Raw genomic sequence first — 20,706 nt, 5'->3', positions numbered from 1 at the left:
TAGAGACAGCAGTTGAAATGTGTCTTAATTTGGGTTACAGAGCTGCAGGTTCACCCAGAGCCGCCTCCCACCCTGAGCCCTTTTCCACACTCCCTCTGCTCTCGTTAAGTGCACCCGCATCCCCATTCAGAGGCTTTAGCCCATTGCACTGTGGCCTTTAACTCTTTCCGTTAGTGTCAGGACCCTGAGCCCTGCAAACACACTCTCTAGTTCATTAAAGTGACCCTGAGGTCCCACTGCAATAGTACCTAAGCATCTCCATAAGAAACTGGTGCAAAAATGCAAAAAATTTTGTTCCTAATCCCCGCCGCCCCCCAAATTCATAGTCAAAATCTTTCAACTTGGTTAAATCTCTTCTGTCCCTGAGTTCCTACGTCCCACCAAGGGCCTGAGGAGGAATTCATCACTGTGCTGTGCTGTATAGGCCTAATCCTTAGGGTCTGCACAACCTCCCCTGGTGAACCCCATTCCAGTGCCTCAGAACGTCCTACCTCCTCCACCCCATTCAGCACTGGCTCTTAGTTCAGTGCCACATCTGCACATAACCAGGACATAGGTGTTGTTCTGGGATAGGCTGAGGCTTTTACGGATGTGGTAAAGAACTGGAGAATTTCCCTCCCTCCAAGTCACCTAATTGACTGGAGCAGTAGAGAACCCAGGAGCATATAACACCCTGAAGGGTCCTTGCGGGTAGGAGTCTAAGCAGCCAGCCCGACCTTGTTAAGATCTCACTGTAGCTGCTTATTGTCCTGGGTTGCTCCTTTCCCAGCGTGGGCTGCCAGCCCTGTGTGCAGCATGCCCCCCGGTCTGCAGGGAGCAGAGTTTAAGCAGCTGTGTACGCTGCACTGTCCCCATGAATAGTTTGCTATTGTGAAAGTAGCCAGTGAGCCTTCCAAGATTTTCCATCAGCGGGATGACTTGGCTGAGATCCACATAAGCTGATGGGCCCTTTGGCAGCTTTCTGGCCAGTGGGGGATAATTAGTAACAAAGCAGCCAAAAAACCCAGCCTGGGGCAGGCGTCCAAGACTCCTGCTGGCTGCTGATGGGGATGTTGATTTCTCATTCTTTCCCCCTCTTAGGACAATAAACTGTCTTTTTTTAAAGCACTTAACTGTTTTAGGCTTTATGCCCTCCCTGTTCACCTAGAGATCCCCCATTATTAGCTTCACTCACTCAAGCCCCTGAATCTCCCCTGCTCTCCCTTCTCCCTGTGAGGTTGGAGGTTTGATGATGGACTGTTGTAGGTTAGCTTTAAAGCCAAACAGCCAATTTCTGTGCAGCCCTTTCCCAGGTATACCACTGTGTCTGACTGCAAAAGTTAACAGCATTGTCAAGGGAAGAATTAAAGATAGGAGTGGCTGAGGTGGGGCTGCATCTGCACTCAGAAGTACCTATCCGAAGAGCAGAAATACCAGGGATTAGTGCAGAAAGGAAAGAAATCCTCTCCTATCCCACTCCAAGCCCTTAGGAGATATTCCGTGTGCATGGAATTGCCCCTGGAAACTGTGAGTGGATTTGATTGGCCCCATTTAACCCTAACCTGTCTCTAGAGAGTGCAACATCTTCTACAAATGATGGGGCAACTGTAAACTACTTGAATGAGCACAGGGCTAAGAGTTAGGAGAATGGGGTGCTAGTCTTGAATCTGCCTGTGAGTCATTCTGTGACCGTTGATCTCTATGTGCCTCAGTTCCTACATCTGTAAAAAGGTCAAAGAGACCCATTTGGAAGCCCAGAGGCTCTGCTGCTAATCTCAGCTGCTGCTCCTCTCTTTACTGCTCTACCAGTAACTCCAGCAACCCCAGCTTACTGCTCTGGATCTAACTCCCTGTCTCTCTCGTTGTCCCAGTCTCTGCAGGAACCAAGCTGGGCATTAATGGAGCCATGGAGCTGCTTTTCAAAGTCATCACTCCTTACACCAAGAAACACTCCAGGACAGTCAGGTAGGCAGCAGCTGCAAGGGAGTCCATTTGGGTCTGTCCGAGTGTAGCTAATATGCCAAATGTACGGATGGATGAACAAGTTTAGATCAGAGCTAGAACGAACAGCACTGGTCAGAGCCAGACCTGGAGCCGAGTGTTTCTAAAGTTCTAGGGGTGTCTGGAACCAAGAGTTTGGTGCCACTTGTAAAGAAAATGAAATCAAAACTGACACAACTTCACTGCAAATGTGAAATGAACATTTTTAGAGGTACAAAAACATTCAGCAAATTGTCACTGGGTCCTGGGGATTCCCAGTGCATCACACTGCCATGCTGAGGAATGGGGTTCAGGTCCCAGCATCAGTTCCTCGCACCCCAGTGTGGTGAAGCATTAGGAGTTAGGTGGAGACAGCCCCCTCTCTGCAACTGATGGTAACAAGCCCTTTGTGTCACTGCAGCAGGCTTCTGCTCCATTTGACCAAAGAGATGCAGTGATTGTCTTAAAGCAGAGCTTTGCCCAGCCCTTCTCAGATGGAGAGTTGTGATTGGCCCAATGTGGGGCTTTTAATGGGCTGGGACCCCTGCCACCTCCAATAAAATCCTAATGTCTGGGTCTATTTTTAAGCACATGGCAAATGTTGTTTCAAAGTGACTTTTTTCTATAGATACTAAACCTGCTCAGCTTCTCCAGCTTGCCTCTAAAATTAGCCATGCAGCTGTCTGCTCCAGCCCTGTCCCCAGCCAGTTCTCAGGGTAAGATTTATGAGGCCTGCACGCCTGTAACTGGGAAGGAGTACATGGGTGTGGATAACAAACACCAGCGGCTTTGCACCAGCCCAGCCTGCTACAAACAATAGAGAGAAAACGCAGGCTACTGCTATGCATGTCTGTGCAGTGCCCTAGACTCACAGCTCACGCAGCCAGGCACACAGTCATGAGTTGGCTCATGCAAGGCTCAATATACATGTCTGTGCGGTGCCCTGTGTGCACAGCTCACACAGCCGTGTGCTTGCTCACGTAGTAGCCGGTGTACACAACTCACACAGACAGCCGCATGCTCAAATACTTGCTTGTTGAACATACAGCGTGCTCAGGTTTCAGAGGAGCAGCCGGGTTAGTCTGTATCCGCAAAAAGAACAGGAGGACTTGTGGCACCTTAGAGACTAACACATTTATTTGAGCGTAAGCTTTGGTGAGATACAGCTCACTTCATCGGATGCATTCCAAGTTGATAGATTTCCACTCCATACGGCTAAATTCAGTGCCTTGCATCATGACAGGTTTCTGAGTAGCAGCTGTTTTAGTCTGTATCCGCAAAAAGAACAGGAGGACTTGTGGCACCTTAGGGACTAACACATTTATTTGAACATAAGCTTTCGTGGGCTACAACTCACTTCATCGGATGCATTCCTTATGCTTATACTTATGCGCAAATAAATTTGTGAGTCTCTAAGGTGCCACAAGTCCTCCTTTCCTTTTTTGCAGTGTACTCATTCTCTCACAGGCGCCGGCTTGTTCATTTCCCCGGGGGAGCTCAACCTCTGCCCCACGTCAGGCCCTGCCCCTATTCCAACCCTTCCCCCAAGGCTCCACCCCGCCCCGCCTCTTCCCACCCCTGCCCCTTCCCCAAGCGTGCCCCACCCTTGCTCTGCCCCCTCCCCGCAGCACCTCCTGCATGCTGTTGAAAGCAGGAGGCGGGTGGCACTGGGAGAGAGGGGGAGGAGCTCATCAGCGGGGCTGCCGGTGGATGCTGAGCACCCACTATTTTTCCCCTGTGGGTGCTCCAGCCTCGGAGCACCCACAGAGTCAGAGCCTATGCTCACTCTCACTTGTCTCAGCAAAGGTCATGGAGGATAGAGAGGCAGACAAGAGAGTCTGTGACACTAGAGGGAGGGGGCTGGCCCTTGTCTGGGTGCTGTTAGTGGCCCTGTGGTTGGCAGATAGGGTGGGTACAGGCTGGGCACTAGTTATAGACTGAAAGGTCTTGAAGGGAGGAAGAGCAGATGGACGTGGGTGGACTTGGAACTCTGATATTTGCCGAACCAACTGGGTCGTAGGTTTACCATGCTGAATGAGACCATAGGTCAGTCAGGCTCAGCGTACTGTCTCTGTCAAGGGCCAATACCTGATATTCCAGGAGAAGGAGACCTAATCACCAGCCCAAATCTCCCAATAATGCACCTGGCCAATTATACACTTTTCATGGGGAAGTGATTTGAGTCACTTCCCACCACCCTGAGGCGATCAGCGTACACCTTGACTCATGCCGCTGTCATTCTTTAAATACAGTGTAACAACAGCACACACTGCTCCTCGTCCTACATCTGTCAGGCTTTTTGGAATCTGGCTAAACTGCTTGCCTTGCTAGCTGCTTGGCTCTTAAGACCAAGTGGGCCCGGCACATGTACAGCTTCCTGCAGCTGCCTTGTTTGTGGGACTCAATTAACTTCTGCTTTGGCTGCATTTTTGGCCTTCCAATAGTGTGCGAAATACCTGGACCTGCTTTGCAGCTTCTGTAATCTCCACGGACCCTCCTTTTGAGCCTGGGAGGAATGCAGGACATTCTTTGTGGAGTGGTTCTGATATCACCCGCTCTGAGAATACTGTCTCCTACATTCCTAGACTGTCTGAGCCCCCTCCAAGATTCCTCTCAGGCCTTGCATTATCTTCAGGACTCAGGTTCACTGGGGAACTGGTTAACATGAAACTGCGTGGCCCAGAATATGTTCACTCCAGAGTGTCTGGGCTCAGATACTGTAGCAATTGAAAATGATTGATGTGTCAATGCCTATATTTAACTGAATAGGCAAATTCTCCTCCCTTCCTGCCCCCCCCCCCCGCCCTTCCTATGGAATTGCTGCCTGTGATTAGAATAGTGTTTAGTTATAGTAGCACGATTGTGTAACTCTGCACTTTCTAGCTCAGAATGTGAGTGTAATAGGACTTGGACTTTATCAGTTCAGTGTGATGGAGCATGGCTGGTGAATTTTGTACCAGCGAAAGCTGTCCTGGAAACTGAACTCCTCTATTTACACACTGCACAGATAAAGCACAGAGGGAGGCAATGAAACCTTCCTCCTTTGTCCTCTACCTCACCTGGGCTGCATGGGGTGTTCGGTCTCGATGGCCCTATTTAGTTACTGGCTCTCTGCTGAAAGCTGCTCACAATGATACATCCATACTCCTGGTTTTTGTGAGGTGCACTATGAAGTGGGCTGAGACTTCAGTTTCGGAAAAGAAGAGCAATAAACAGTGCATTTCTTTCGGACAGCAATGATTTTAGTTTGTCATCAGCAGTACTTTCATTTTGTTTCCCTTTATCTGGCTCACTAATGCTGGTTGGGAACTTTTCCATCAGTGTTTTTTTTGATGGAAAATGCAGTTTTGATTTTTGCTGAAATTTTGTCATTTTTCTGTTGGAAAAATCAACCCCAAGCATTTGGGTTTGGTTTGGATTGAGTCTAATCAACATGTTTCATTCTGAGTCAGTTCCACGTTAATCTGTGTCTGCCTGAGCTGCCGTGGTGCCTCGTGGGAGTTGTAGATGACAGGTGAATGTGGCATCTGGGTCCTGGAAGTGGCAATCCCTGTGCTCCAGCCCACGGTACTTGTGGAGAGACACGGGTTAACCAGCAGGACCTGAATCAACAGAAGGCTTTTAGCCTCCCAGGGAGCCAGCCTGGAGCCCGTACTTTTAATTACATTTTAAGAGCAAGGAGCTAGGAGTGGCTGAGCATCTCTATGGCTGGACTGGAGACAGCTTGCTCTTCACTAGAGGAAATGCTACTAACTTCGGCATAAACCCATTTTGGTTTAACAGTATGTTTGTTCACAGCTTCTTGAAAGGCTGTATTTTCCTCTTGTTCAGAAGAGAGAGAGGCTGCACCTGTTTCCAGCCCATCTGAAGGCATTGCTCTCACTCGGTGCCACAGAGAAGCAGAGACTTGGTTTACTAGGCAGCGAGCGCTCTCAGAGACTACTGGCGTGGATCTAGAGTCTAAAATTGGAACTCCAAAGTGCAAGGAGGGTGGGAGATTCCCTCTTCCCTCAGCTCTAAGGGACTCCTGGGACAATGATGGTCTGAAAATCTCCGGCATCTTTAAATTTCATCAGAAATTGGGGGCAGGGTGTGTGTGTGTGTGGGGAAAGAATATGAAAATGTTCTTCTGTTTTCTGATCAACTGTAATTGGAAATCTCTAGAGAGGCAGAGGCAGATTAGCTTGCTGTGGCAGAGCAAGCTGAGCAAGAGAGCGTAGGTTTGTTTTTGGGTTTCTTTCCAGCTCCTGTCTGGAGCCTGAAGAGAGACAAAGGGGGTGGCCTGGGCTATTTGGGGAGGTTTTGCTCATGGTCTTGTTCCAAACAAGCCTCTGATCCTCCCCTTTTCCCTGCCCTTGACATTTTCGTTCAGTTTTATAGCTACATGCCACCAGGATTTACCCTGCTGTTGGGAGGAAGGAACAGCTGGCATCCCCCGGGGGCTGATGTTACCTTTACTTTTTGATCAGCTGCCAGGAATGCATAATGGAAAATGCACCCACTCCAGTTACTATGTCCTCTCTCATGGATGTACTCTGATTGTACTAGCCCAGGCAGTAGAAGCACCGAGGTCATTTTAAGAGCCTGGCCTGTAGAGCCCCAGGATCAGAGCTATTTGTTAAGCCAGCAAAGATGTGGAAACAAGATACATAGTGCTATTTATTTTTCACAGTGGCAAAGCGGTGGGTTATTTAGATACAGACTCTTCCATGCCACAACTGACCTCTACTGGGGTATATACCAAGTGGCTTTAATTTATATAACTCACGGACATTGTTGGTCTCAATTAGGTGTGTACGATACTCACATTGTTATACCATGATTTTGTGGGTCTACCCAAAAGTAGCCATATTTGAAAGAAAAGGCAAAACTTTATTAAAAAATCTTATAGAATTCAATAAACATCCACAGGGTTCTATAGAACTTTGATAAGGCTCCATTGAACTTAAGTGAAACTGAAGCCCTTTCAATAGACTTTCTTATCCATCTTGTGGTGTTCTTTGACAGAGAGAATTCGCTGTTAAATTTTATAGGATTTTTTTAAACCCTGAAGAGCGGTTCTTATTTTCTGTAAAAATTATCTGGGCTTCTTCCATAATGGAAAGACTAGTGTCCTAGCAAATGGTAAAAGATGATGCCAAATGTACCTAAGTAGCCCAGACTCTTAGGAAGAGGTGAGACTGAAAGAGACAGGGTGGAATTTGTTGAAGGGGAAAACAGCACAGCAGAGGTATCTTGGGCCATGAGGGGGCACTTGCATAGTGGCCAGCCCCACCAAAGCTAATTCAGTTGAAAATTTGACTTATAAAAATTCTTTCAGTAGTATTTGCCCATTGCTATTTTTGCCAACTCTTGTGATTTTTAGCTCCTGTAAACATGTTTCTGAGAATCTCAGCTTCCATTTGTGTGGGTTTTTTTTTTGTTTTTTTGGTCTTTTTTTAAAATGAAAGTTTCCAGCCCTCATGATTGCCGAGGAAGGCTTGAAAATGTGACCACTCCCCCACCAAGAAAGCTCAAAAATCAGAAGACAAATTAAAAAATACAATTAAAAAAAATCTTATGACTCTTTGGGGGCTGACACATGGTTTTTGAAAGCTTGGGGTTGGCAATACTGCGGTGCCAGAAAAAGACTCGTCAGAATGTGAGAGTAGTGGAAAATCTTCACTGGAGCTTTGTAGCCAGGACTTCTTAAGTTAAGAGAACTGATTCAGTCACTTCTTGAGTCACCAAACTCAGATTCTCAGGTGATTTGAGTTGTTTGGTAAACTGGTTGCAAGTAAACAATATGCTTTTTAGTAGGCTAAATGTAAATGTTTGCATCTAGGAAAAAAGAACGGAGGCCATAATTACAGGATGGGGCTCTCTGCTGGGAAGCAGTGACTGAAAAAGATTTGGGGGTCATGAAAAAGATTTGGGGGTCATGATGGATAATCAGCTGAAGCATGAGCTCCTAATGTGATGCTGTGACCAAAAGAGTGAATGAGAACCTGGGATGCATAAAACAGGGAATTCTCTCCACTTCTACTCGAGGTTAGTTTACTTCTATATTTGGCATAGATGCGACTGCTGCTGGAATCCTGTGTCCAGTTCTGGTGCCCACAATTCAAAAAGGATGTTGATAAATTGGAGAGGGTTCAGAGAAGAGCCACGGGAATGACTGAAGGATTAGAAAACCTGCCTTATAGCAATAGACTCAAAGAGCTCGATCTATTTATCTTAATAAAGGGCAGATTCGGGCGTAATTTTGATTACAGTCTATAAGTATCCACCTGGGTAACAAATAATTAATAATGGGCTCTTCAGTCTAGCAGAGAAATGCATAAAATGATCCAATAGCTGGAAGTTGAAGCTACACAAATTCAGGCTGTAAATAAGATGTAAGTTTTTAACAGTGAAGGTAATAACCATTGGAACAACTTACGAAGGGTTGTGGTGGTTTCTTGATCACTGACAACAGTTAAATGAAGACTGAATGTTTTTTCTAAAAGTTATGCTCTAAGACTTATTCTGGGGAAGTTCTATGGCCTGTGTTATACAGGAGGTCAGACTAGAGCATCACAAAGGTCCTTGCTGGTCTTGGAATCTATGAAATATCAAGCTGGACAGAAATTAAAACCACAAACCAAATGCCTGCAATTCACTCTATTGGGTCTGTGGTCAGTTGTCCCCCATGTGTGACTGACCATCCAAGAATAACCCAGTGGGATTGAAACACATGAAGTGCTGAGACATGGAAGTGCAAACACTGATGGTGGCTTCACAATAGTTTTGAAATAGACACAGAACAGTACTTTTCTAGAAGAGATATTTTGCTTGAACACATCACAGTGATTTTGGTTTTCCCCTCTACTGCTCCAAGCACCCTCCCACATCCCTTCTCAAAGCACACTTCTTAAGGCAAGATAAAATGGGGATGTTGAGTTCTCCTGAAGGATGACCTGGTTAAAAAGTGATTGGGTGCCTACTTTAATAAGGAAAGGAGAGATCATAGTGGCATCGGATCAATGTCCACTTTGGATATAAGGAGAAGAGATGTGGGGTCATTCAGGTAGAGCAGAGAGGGTTGACTACAGTACTGGAATTATTCCCGGGTTCTCGGGGCAAAGCTTTTGTTACAACTAGCGGAAAGATACATGAAAGGAGCTTCTCACTGTAGGAGAAGCTTTGGCCACTGTAACAGGGCTGGCTGCCGTGCAAGTGCCCCCTACTGGTCTGGGCACTTGACCTAGTGAAGGCAGTTTGAGCTCGCCATCCTTTAACTCTGCTAATCGTAGGAGCTATGTTCTATTGCTGGCTGACTACTGTGTACATTTGTGGCACACTCCATTTCCCAGTTGTTCTGAAATTTCAGTGCTCTGGTTGAACAGCAGTGGGAAGCACATGTCTGCCCCACCTCTCTCTGGCCACCGCCAGCCAATATTTTGAGCATGAGAAATGAACTCAGCACACCGACACCCTGATTAGTTCCTCTGCAACCTGATACAGCAGCTGCCATGACTGGTGTTGTGAGGAATAACCAGCAGACAGCTTTATGCATGTGTTTTATCTGGCAATAGTTTTTGATAGGAGATCGGAGGCAAATCATCCTTAATTCCTCTTGTTGGTCTGTGATTTTTGTTAATCACGTTGAGCTGTTTGGGTATTTAATTGGAGGATAACACATAATTCTGCTGGAATGTGGTCAGAATTAATCATTGGTTAATTCCCACTTATTTGGAAGTTGCTATTTGGCTACTTGATCCCTGTTGAAAACTCAGAGGAGGGGCTGAAATATGTCTCCTGGACTATGTCACTGGCAGAATTACATGCTTTTTATCCAGGTCTGATCGACATGGGATTTAGTCTAGAAGAACATCCTACTAAATAAACTGGATGGAGAGGGATGGAGGATGTCAACAGGAGAGGGGAAAACGGTCTATTCAAGATTCTCCTTTATACCAAGGGCAGTTCATTTTGATTAATATCTTAGATGACATGGAATAGAAATGAGTACATCATTGGTATAAGTAAATAAAATGCAGCATTTGAATGTAATCTAATGAGTCATTGTAATAGGACAAATGAGGTCTGATCCAGAGGAGTCTTCGTTTATGCAGTTCCTTAGCCTAGGTTCTGCTTGTACAGTCTATATTGCTTCCCTGAATAATCTGCCTTAATAATAAGTAATAAAGTCTTATTTCATATCAGTGGTAGCTCGGAAATAGAAATGCTTTGAAAATATAGTTACACCAAAGAATTATCTGTTATTGGCTGTGTACTGTTAATAACAGAAGGAGAGAGAAATTGAAAAATTAAGAGGCAGAGTCAAGGGAGAAAAGAGATTCTTTCTGATGAGATTTGAAAATAGATGGAGAGTCAATGAGGCTGAGAGAAATACTGCACAGGAAAGTTGCTCCAGATGGCAGGAGCAAATAAATTCATACAGAAAGCCTGGTGCCATCTATTGGTAGCCGCAAGTGTTATGCAATTACCACAGTTAAAACAGCTCTCAAAAACCATTGTATACAATATTTGACAAACAGATAGAAATCCACTTCCACATTTAACTTAATTTCTATAAAAAATGACGGGAAAGAACAAGTATTGATTGACTCACTTCATCAGTAGTACTATTCCAGAGGAGATAAGCTCATTGTTGATTAGCTCACAGAGGTCAATGGCCATTTCATTTCTATGCCAGAAATAGAATGGCTGGGGTTAGAAAGAACTGATGCTTCCTAGTCAAGGGATTTCTTTGCTTTCCCATTATATCATCCCCTTCGCTGGCCTATTGGGTTATGTTTGAAAAGATGGCATCAGGGCAAGGTCTTGCTATTCCCCGTGACTTGACTTTCACACCCCATGGCTATAACTGTTGTAATTTACAGTTGACCTTGCATAATGTCTTTTGACGCATATCTCCCATCCAACCACAGACATTATTTGCCCAGTCTAATGAGATATACAACTCTATTTCACATGGGATCTTTCATGCAAGCTGAATACCAGAGTGCTTCCCAGAGCTAGATAATATGTAAGCAATAGGGTGATGTACTAATTATCAGAAGGAAGAGGGATCGGGAGGTACTTCATAGTGAAAGGAGAAAAAAGCCTCTGGATAATTTCTGGTTTCACTACAAAAGTTTTTTTCTCCTGCTGATAATAGCTCATCTTAACTAATTAGCCTCTCACATTTGTATGGTAACTTCCAACTTATCTGTATGTATATCTATATCTATATATCTTACTATATGTTCCATTCTATGCATCTGATGAAGTGGGCTGTAGCCCACGAAAGCTTATGCTCTAATAAATTTGTTAGTCTCTAAGGTGCCACAAGTACTCCTGTTCTTTTTGTGGATAATTTCTGAAAAAGATAGATGGATTATGGATGAGGTAGAGCTGTGGAGGAGATGACTCTCCCATTGTAAGAAGTAGAAGTCAAGCATCTGGTGTCAGATGAGAAAGGATAGTTTTATGGCTACAGCACTGGTTTGGGATGTGGAAGGCATAGGCTCAGTTCCTGATTGTAGCACTAACTTGCTGTGTGATCTTGGACAAATCACACGGAGCCAGAGGCTCAGCACACACAAATGGGGCCTGGTTTCCAAAATATCTTGGAGCCCAATTTGGTACCAAAATAAAGGCATGATTTTCAAAAGAGCTCCAGCATCTGAGGTGTTGAGCTCTTTTGAAAATAGGACCCTTAGCCTCTCTGTGCATCAGTTTCTCCTTTTACCCATGGGGTACTGATGCTTCCTACCCCACAGGGGTGCAGTGAGAAAAATCCATTAACATTTGAGGCTCTCAGATAATATGGTGGGGTGGGGGTGGCATCTGAGCAGGTAGAGAGAGAGAGATGATCCATGAGGCAGTCAGTAGAAATGTACGAATGGCTGCTGCTTTATGCACACGAAGGGCATCTTTTGCACTGGATTGTGGAAGGAGTGAGTGAGGGTGGGGTGATGTGCTCACACAACCCTGTACGTGTATGAGAAGGGAGTCAACAGCAAAGCTCTAGGAAAGCAGAATTATTGATTAGCAGGAGTTGTTTGGGAAGCCAGACTGTCGGCCAGCTATAGCTGCTGCGGCACTTACACTAAAGGAAACCATAGGCTGTCAGCCCTTTGTTTTGTTTATGACCTAACAGAGCAAACCCTCCCACCCCCCATCCCCAGGGGGTTGTGACTGGATGGAGGAAGTTTCTATGTGAACCCTATCTGAATTCTCGCCACTGAGGAGATAAGCAAGCACTCTCCCTGCCTGTTTGCCTGGCTCCATTCCCATATGTCAAGGAGACAAAGGAAGAATCCCCCTTGGAGAGTGCTGAGCTGTACGCTGACATTCATTTCCTGATAGCAGGGGGAGGTGGGGGGGGAGAAAGAGTGAGCAGATAAAACTCAGACCACACACTTAGGTGTCAGCACATCCATGCTGGTCCAGTAATGTGCTCCCAGGGTAGGGATATTGATTTTATGTATTTTGGATTTTTATTGGTATGGCACCAAGGTGTGCCAGGTGCTTCACAGAGCAAAGGAAAGCATAGTCCCTGCCACAAAGAGCTTACAGTCCAAATACAGATAAGGGTATCAACGTGTAATAGGGAGAGGAAGGCCAGAGGGAATACCGTGGTTATAGCAATAAGATCCCACAGTTATTCAATTAAGGCAAATCCTTTTTACACTAGGAAATGTTTCTAAAGAACTGCCCAGTGCTGCTATGTCTGTTCAGCTCTGCCTGGCAGACCAAGTGTGACTAGGACTTCAGCTGCCACCACCAGTTTCAAACACTGTATTGTTTTGTACACAAACAGGTGTAATGTGACACTGTGTCAAAGTCCTCAGCAGCAGCCCATTTACAATAGGACTGCTTATGCTGTTGATGCTGGTGGAGCTGAACAAGTGTTCGCAACGGTGGGTACTTATGAGAGTATTTCCCTGGTGCAGATATGCTCTTTGGTTTTATGTATGCAGTGGACTAATAAGTATGACTGGCTCACTTCTGGAAGCTATGACTGAAGAAGAGTCCTCAGCACTCAGTAGTTGACCTGAGGCCAGGCTCCCAACATTGTTTGCACAGTGAGTCTGATGACTGTGGGGATGGGGAGGGAGTGTTGAATAAAAGAGCAGCTTAAACCCAGTAATGTTCAGCCCAAGGCTATGTGAAATGTGACCAGGTAGGTGAGGAAGAGGGTTTTCTGATGGGTGCTGCTGCAGACACCATATGGGTCCATGGCTTGATAATGCTGTCAGTGCTCTTCTTAGCACCATTATCTGCAGGGCAACACTCGGGGTGGCAGCTATGAGAACAAAACCTGTAAATAACCCCGTAGCTGTGCGGCCCTAGGCTGGGTTCAGAGAAGTGGGCTGGAACACATGGAGGAGAACCTGACAACTTTGAGGAAGTGGCTGGTGAGGAAGACCAGTTCTTCACTGACTCCAAATGTGGCATTGGCAGCAGCTTTGGCAATGAAGCCTCCCTCTATTTCTGAAGTGTAAACCTTGAAACTGTCATGGCTCAGAGATTGGGCTTTACAGCAGGCTGCAGCAATAACTGGACCATTTAGGAAGACACATAAAATCATCAGATGATTTTGGCTTATGCACTGAACTTTCCCTTCCTGTTAAATGGAACAATGTTGTTTGGACTTTGCTCAAGCCATGTGGCATACACTCCAATAACATAACAATGCCAGCTGGGTTCAACTCCCACTATCTTGTTGGGAGTGGTGGTCTGTTGATTTTGTGTGTGGGGAGGGGGGTTGTTTAAAATCATGCTTGCAAGTTGGCAGTATTGCCAACTTTCACTGCTTTCCAAATTGTTGTGTGCAGAAAAACAAGGGCACGTGGTTGAACCACCCTGATAATGCTTAAATTTTGACTGAGCTCCTTTCAGCTCGATCCGTTTATTTTTATATCTACAGCTAGACCCTGCCACCCTGGGCTGTTATCTAGTTTGTTCTTACATACTAACCAGAGTTTGGCTTGGTTGGTTGCGAGCTCTCCGAGAAAAAGAATAATAATAATATACAATTCATAAGTTATAATTTAGGTTTCTGCAAATACTGGTCAAAAATGTCCCCTCAGTTATGCCACTGTAACCACACTAATCTCAAGTGGCAACTGTGCAGTGTAACCAAGATGAGAGCTTGGCTTGATATTTGCTGAGTTCTGAATTAATCATTTTCCTTCTAAATCCCCCATCAGAGTACAGTACTGATCAGGCTTGGTGCTAGCTACATAGCTGTTGAGATCTGACCAGACAGCTGATTCCCAGAGGGTTGCACAGGCATATCTGAGAAGAATTTGACACTTTTTGGTTAATTCAGGAAGTGGCTCTGATGGGTTAAAAGGGAGCACTCTTCTCTCTGACTGAGGAACTAACTGTCCCATTGTGATGCTAAAGAAATGCCAAATTTGTTTGTGCAGGACTCCTGCCTGCATCATCTCCACTGGCGTCTTCACTGACCCATTCTTCATTCTCCAAAGTGATGGTGCATTTCTTAGGGCATCTGTTACACCCCCCTGCAGTTACTATTTAGAACCTCTTTCCTAGACTTCAGGTCCAATAGATCCCAAACTGTGGTCTGTGCATCGCTCGACAGTGGTCTGCAGAGAACAAGGAGGTGGTGTCTAATTTTTTACACCTGCTAAATTGCATTAAAAAGAGCTTAAAACGCTTTCCTAACATTCCTTTTCCCATGTAAGCAATTGCTATTGATGCCAAAGGGACGTTATATGTTTCAAATGGGAGGAGAGGGGTCAGGATGAAAGGCGAGGTGTCTGGGGGGCTCACTATCTGTTAAGATTTGGCTTGTGCTCTGAAGAAGTAAGAAACCCGCCCTGCTCTAGAGTGATAATATTTCTTTCATGTTCATGTTCATGCTCTGCACTGACACTTTGAAGAGCCAACTTTCAGCAAGGTGCGAGGAGAAATGAGCAGGTAGAGTCAATCGCCAACAAAAATAGACACTGCTTTATATTGGAGATGTGTTTCCGACCAGGCCTGTTGATGTGGCTGTTTCCCCACGTCTCTGCCCTGCAGCTAAAAGTGATTCCCTGCCTGGTGGCCAAAATAGCCATGATGTTGTCTGAGACCCTCCTATAGAACATAGGCATCATTTTACCCCGTGAGCCAAAAGGGAGTCTCCCTCTTGCTGAGCCACTATAGACCAGACGTTTAAAGGTAGTTAGGTCCCTCGGTCTTTTGAAAATCCCACTAGGCACCTATCTGTATATTTAGGTGTCTAAATACCTTTAAAAATCTAGCCCCATGTGCCTGGTTGACCTTGCCTTAGCTGGGTATAAGCCAACCCTTCCAGGTACTCCTCCTCCTCTCTCTCTCTCTCTCTCTCTCTCTCTCTCTCTCTCATGCTCATAATGACCAAGATATTTTGGAAACTGGCTGTGTGTAGTTCTGCCTCAGGATGCAGATCAGTGCCTACTGAGTTTTTCAAAAGTGCCTAAATAAATTAGGTGCTTAACTCCCATTGAATTCAATAGGATTTAGGCCCCCTAAACGGCATAGGAGTTTTTGAAAATCCCACGAGGCACCCACTGTATTTTTTAGCGCCTAAATAACTTTGAAAATCTGGCCCAAGGTGACCAAAATGCATCTGTAAAATAGAAATACTTAGCATTTCTCTACCACCTTCATCCATTGATCTCAATTTGTGATTTGCCAACACTAATTAATTAAGTTTATAGCATCACTCTGGTGGAGCAGGCAAATACACATAGGGAAGTACAGTGGAAATTCTTTATCTGCCTAAGGCTACCCATTAAGGCAGTGGCAAAGTCAAGGGTGTGGGGGTTGGGACTGACAATTTCCACAAATTTTCCTCCCCATTTTTGTTGAAATTTCATTGAGATGAAAACTTTCCAACCAGCTCTAATATCAACCCACATTCTATATCAGTGTAGATAACATGTACAAATTGCATAATCCCCATCTGTAAAATGGGGATAATATTACTTACCTCCTTTTGTGCAGGGTTTTGATATATGCAGATGAAAAGCACTGTACTGTTACTAATCTTTCCATTTACTCCCTAACGCAAATGTGTATGTACTGGTCATAATAATGCTTCCTTCATTCTTACCAGCTGCAGCCAATGCATTTGGCCCACTTGCAGTTAAACAGTGATTTGGAGGCTTTTACAGAGTCAAACTGCAGCCCTAATGCCCCAGTTGGACCTGCACAGTTGGACTCCAGTGCCCACTCAGAAATTCAGGGTTGAAGTGTGTAAACTGGACGATTGCATCACGTGGCATTACTGCTTGTTTACACACATGTATTTCTTCATGCAGTACAGGGAAAGTGAGTATGAGTATGACTGAGTATGTCTATACTGCTATTAAAAACCTGTGGCCAGCTGGCTCGGGCTCAGGTTGTGGGGCTGTTTTTGTGGTGTAGATGTTTGGGCTGGAGCTCGGGCTGGAGCTCGGGCTCTAGGATCCTCAGCAGTGGAAGGGTCCCAGAGCTCAGGCTGCAGCTTGAGCCCGAAGGTGTACTACAGTGCAATTAAACAGCCCATTAGCCCAAGTCACCTGGCACCGGCTAGCTGTGGGCTTTTAATTGTAGTACAATGGAATCTCAGAGTTATGAACACCGAAATTACAAACTGACCAGTCAAACACACACCCCATTTGGAACCAGAAGTACACAATCAGGCAGCAACAGAGACAAAAATAAGTAAATAAATAAAAGCAAATATGTTACAGGACAGGGAGTGCTGTGTTAAACATAAACTACTACTAAAAATAAAGGGTAAGCAGCAGTTTTCTTCTGCATAGTAAAGTTTCGAAGCGGTATTAAGTCACTGTTTAGCTGTAAACTTCTGAAAGAAGAACCACAGTGTTTTGTTCAGAGTTACGAATATTTCAGAGTGACGAACAACCCTTCATTCCTGAGACATACCCTCTGTTAGCCGTGTTTGCATATGACCTCTAGCTGCAGTGGTGTGTTCTAGAAGGGCCTGCAAGCTAGTTCTCCTCTTTAAATCATTATCTTGAACGCTTTCCTTTGGCTGTACTTTATAGATGGGCTTCATCTGAACAGAACCAGAGGGGAAAGTGAAATGCTGCACAAAGCTATTAAACTGATGTATCTGAGACTAGTAAAATGGCAACATTTTTTTCATGATTCCATTAGATTAAAAAGAACAAACTTTTTTCCCGTCCAGTTCCAGTATCAATCAGTCGTCTTTTTCTTTCTTTTGAGACAGCCAGAGTGTCTTCAAAGAAAGGCTTACACAAGTTAACTCCATTTCCAGGAGCACAGGGCCCAGTGCTGTATGCCCAACCCCATCTCAGTGTTGCATCTTCACATATCTAATTCTTTTCATATCTGTTAATTTTTAAAGATTTTTAAATTTTTTAAATTTCTCTTTAAACATACATTTCAGGAATGACTGAAATGAAAGCCATATCTCCCATCCATCACTGCAGCCTTGTTACATCCAGTAAAGGATACTTTTTAGTGAATAATATTTTACATCTTTTAGAGCATCCTGAAGTACTTTACCAACATATCGTGCCTTGGAAATGCTGCCATCTCTGGGTTTGAGAGTGCTAGCCAATGAATTATGCTGTAGAAAGAGAAGGAGAGCTTTGGCTATGAACCTTATTACGTTGAAACCTGCCTCCCATTTTGTACTCACAAATAACTGTGGGCATAAATAAGGTGGGTGAGGTAATATCTTTTGTTGGACTAACTTCTGTTGGGGAGAGAGACAAGCTTTCAAGCTTACATAGAGCTTGTCTTCGGGTCTGGGAAATGTATTCAGAGTGTCACAGCTAAATACAAGGTGGAACAGATTGTTTAGCATAAGTATTTAACACACATTTCAAGGGATCATCCAAGGTAAAGTAACCCGTTAACACCCCTCCTGTCATGGGCGGGAGGCAGTTGGAGGGGGTTGTTTGTGGGTTATAGATTGTTTTATTAAGCCATAAATCCAGTGTCTCTACTCAGTCAATTACTTTTAGTGTCTAGAAAAGTTATGAATTTACGCTCCCAGACTCATCTTTTGAAAGCGCTGTTCAGGTTTCGTTTGTGGATGAGGACTGATAGGTCAGATCTAGAGCGATCCCTTTGCAAAAAGTATTCACCCACAGGTGATGTGGTGTTTCTGTCTTTGTCATAAATATAAAGGGAAGGGTAACCACCTTTCTGTATAGAGTGCTATAAAATCCCTCCTGGCCAGAGGCAACATCCTGTTACCTGTAAAAGGTTAAGAAGCTCAGCGAACCTGGCTGGCACTTGACCCAAAGGACCAATAAGGGAACAAGATACTTTCAAATCTTGGGGTGGGGAGGAAAGGCTTTTGTTTGTGCTCTTTGTTTACGTTTTTATTCTCTCTTGGGACTGAGAGAGGCCAGACAGAAATCCATCTTCTTCAACCCATCCTAATCCAAGTCTCCAATATTGCAACCAGTATAGGTAAGACAGGCAAGGCGGATTAGTTTGTCTTCTGTTTTATGTGAATTTTCCCTGTGTTAAGAGGGAGGTTTATTCCTGTTTTCTGTAACTTTAAGGTTTTGCCCAGAAAGGGATCCTCTGTGTTTTGAATCTGAATACCCTGTATGGTATTTACCATCCTGATTTTACAGAGGTGATTCTTTTACCTTTTCTTTAATTAAAATTATTCTTTTAAGAACCTGATTGATTTTTCATTGTTCTTAAGATCCAAGGGTTTGGGTCTGTGTTCACCTGTACAAATTGGTGAGGATTATTATCCAGCCTTCCCCAGGAAAGGGGGTGTAGGGCTTGGGGGGATATTTTGGGAAAAGACGTCTCCAAGTGGTCTCTTTCCCTGTTCTTTGTTTAAAACGCTTGGTGGTGGCAGCATACAGTTCAAGGCCAAGGCAAAGTTTGTACCTTGGGGAAGTTTTTAACTTAAGCTGGTAAGAATAAACTTAGGGGGGTCTTTCATGCAGGTCCCCACATCTGTACCCTACATCTGTCCCCACATCTGTACCCTGGTCAGAGTGGGGAAGGAACCCTGACACTCTTTTATCATTTTCCTGTGTGAGTTCATTCGAGAGCATAATCATTGTCTAGTTTCACCCATTTAGTTGTTATTGGGGCATTAATGCCTGGGAGCTTAAATTCATAACTTTGCTAGACACTAAAAATCATGGACTGAACAGAGACGCTGGATTTATGGTTTATTACAACAATCTGTAACCCATTAACTCCCCTTCCCCCCCGCTGCTTTCCCCTCCCTCCCTTCCTTTCCCCCCTATTACTGGAGCGGTGTTAATGAGCCACTTCACTTTGAATGGTCCATTGAAATATGTATTAAATACTTATGCTAAACAATCTGTTCCACCTTGTATTTAGCTGTGACACTCTGAATACATTTTCCAGACCCGAAGAAGAGCTCTGTGTAAGCTCAAAAGCTTGTTTCTTTCATCAACAGCAGTTGGCCCAATAAAAGATGTTGTCTCACCCACCTTGTCTCTCTAATATCCTGTGACCTACATGCCTACAACAACATGGCATAAATAATGACAGTTAGAAGCCCTGTTACCTGGCTTGCTGGCACAGCTAGATGTAGTTGGACATCTAGTTGCTATCATTTTGCCCACAATTAACCGCACCCCCAAAACTATGCATTTGCAATTAGTTGTGGGCAAAACTCTGAGTGCAGTTTGGGTGGCTGGTTTTAAGTGCCAGGCTCTAGATACCCTCAGAGAGCACTTTGTCTTTTAAGGGTACCTCTGAAAGGCTCCAATGTTGCAAAGTGCCCGGAAATCAATTTATCCTCCTCAGAAGGCTGAGTCCGTCTCTACCAAGATTTGAACCTGTGGTTACAGGGATTTGGCATAGGTCTCTAAGCCACGCTCTTCAGCTGAGTCAGTGACACACTATACCGGTTTTACTTGGCAAATGAGTTGTCCGCTTTTCTTGTATTGCTTTGAGTGGGTTTAGTCCTCATAAAAGTGTGAGTCAGAGATCTGGCTAGAAGTAAGCATAATGCAGGCACAAGTGGGGCTGGATCTCTTCTTCCCCCCCCCCCCCCACTTTGCTGATTCACCTCAGTCTTGATGTGCAGTAAAACATTTTTGATGTGTCTGCCAGTACGGGAGGGGAGGGAAGGCTCCTCTTGAGCACAGGCTGCCAGTCCTAGTAAACTGATGTGATGTGAATATGTATCAGCTAAGGACTTGGCTAAGAGACCACCAGACTCATTTCCACTGGTGACTTAAATGGGATTGAAAGGCGGGTCTCCAGGGGGAAAGGGACAGATTGAACCCCTTTGATTGACACATTTTAATTACCTATTGGATGATTTGGGCCCACGTTATGCCAATGTGCTGCACTGGCTTTGTTTGCATATGGTTCTATGATAATATGTTAACACACCAACCTAAGAAGAGCATTCCTGTTCCCCGCCTTTATAGGTCTATCAGGGATAACATCAATGCCTCTCTCTCAGCCTCTCCATGCATGCCCTTTGGGTTCTCACATGGTCATACTGAAGCTGCTGTGGGTAATTAATCTGTTAAAAATTCTATTTGATTGTGATCCTTCCAGCCCTTTCATCTTGATCTGAGTGACAAGCTGTCACAGCCTGCCTCAGCCATACTGGTGACATCTGACCCCGGAGAGGGAATTGATAAGAATGGAAAATATCTTTCTGGGACCTGATTTCAGCCTTTGGAGGTGGTGCTACCTATGCGCTGCCCTGAAAAAGAGCCACTGGTGCTTTGTTTGAACATGAATCAAAATGTATGTCCTCGGCAATGAGTAAAATCAGCC

General features: G+C 44.7%; 1 protein-coding gene across 1 annotated transcript in view; it reads left to right on the top strand.

The window, feature by feature from the left end:
• Positions 1 to 20,706, top strand: part of AGBL1 (AGBL carboxypeptidase 1) — a 390,925-nt gene that overhangs the window by 35,670 nt on the left and 334,549 nt on the right. Inside the window, exon 5 of the mRNA XM_075133176.1 lies at positions 1,851 to 1,944. Within this exon, the coding sequence (XP_074989277.1) occupies positions 1,851 to 1,944 (94 nt within the window). The remainder of the gene's footprint in view (positions 1 to 1,850; positions 1,945 to 20,706) is intronic.

This window comes from Caretta caretta, chromosome 10, assembly GCF_965140235.1.
Source record: "Caretta caretta isolate rCarCar2 chromosome 10, rCarCar1.hap1, whole genome shotgun sequence".
Classification (NCBI taxonomy): domain Eukaryota; kingdom Metazoa; phylum Chordata; order Testudines; family Cheloniidae; genus Caretta; species Caretta caretta.
Note: the sequence above shows the minus strand (reverse complement) of the source record. Positions and strands in the feature narration are given on the sequence as shown.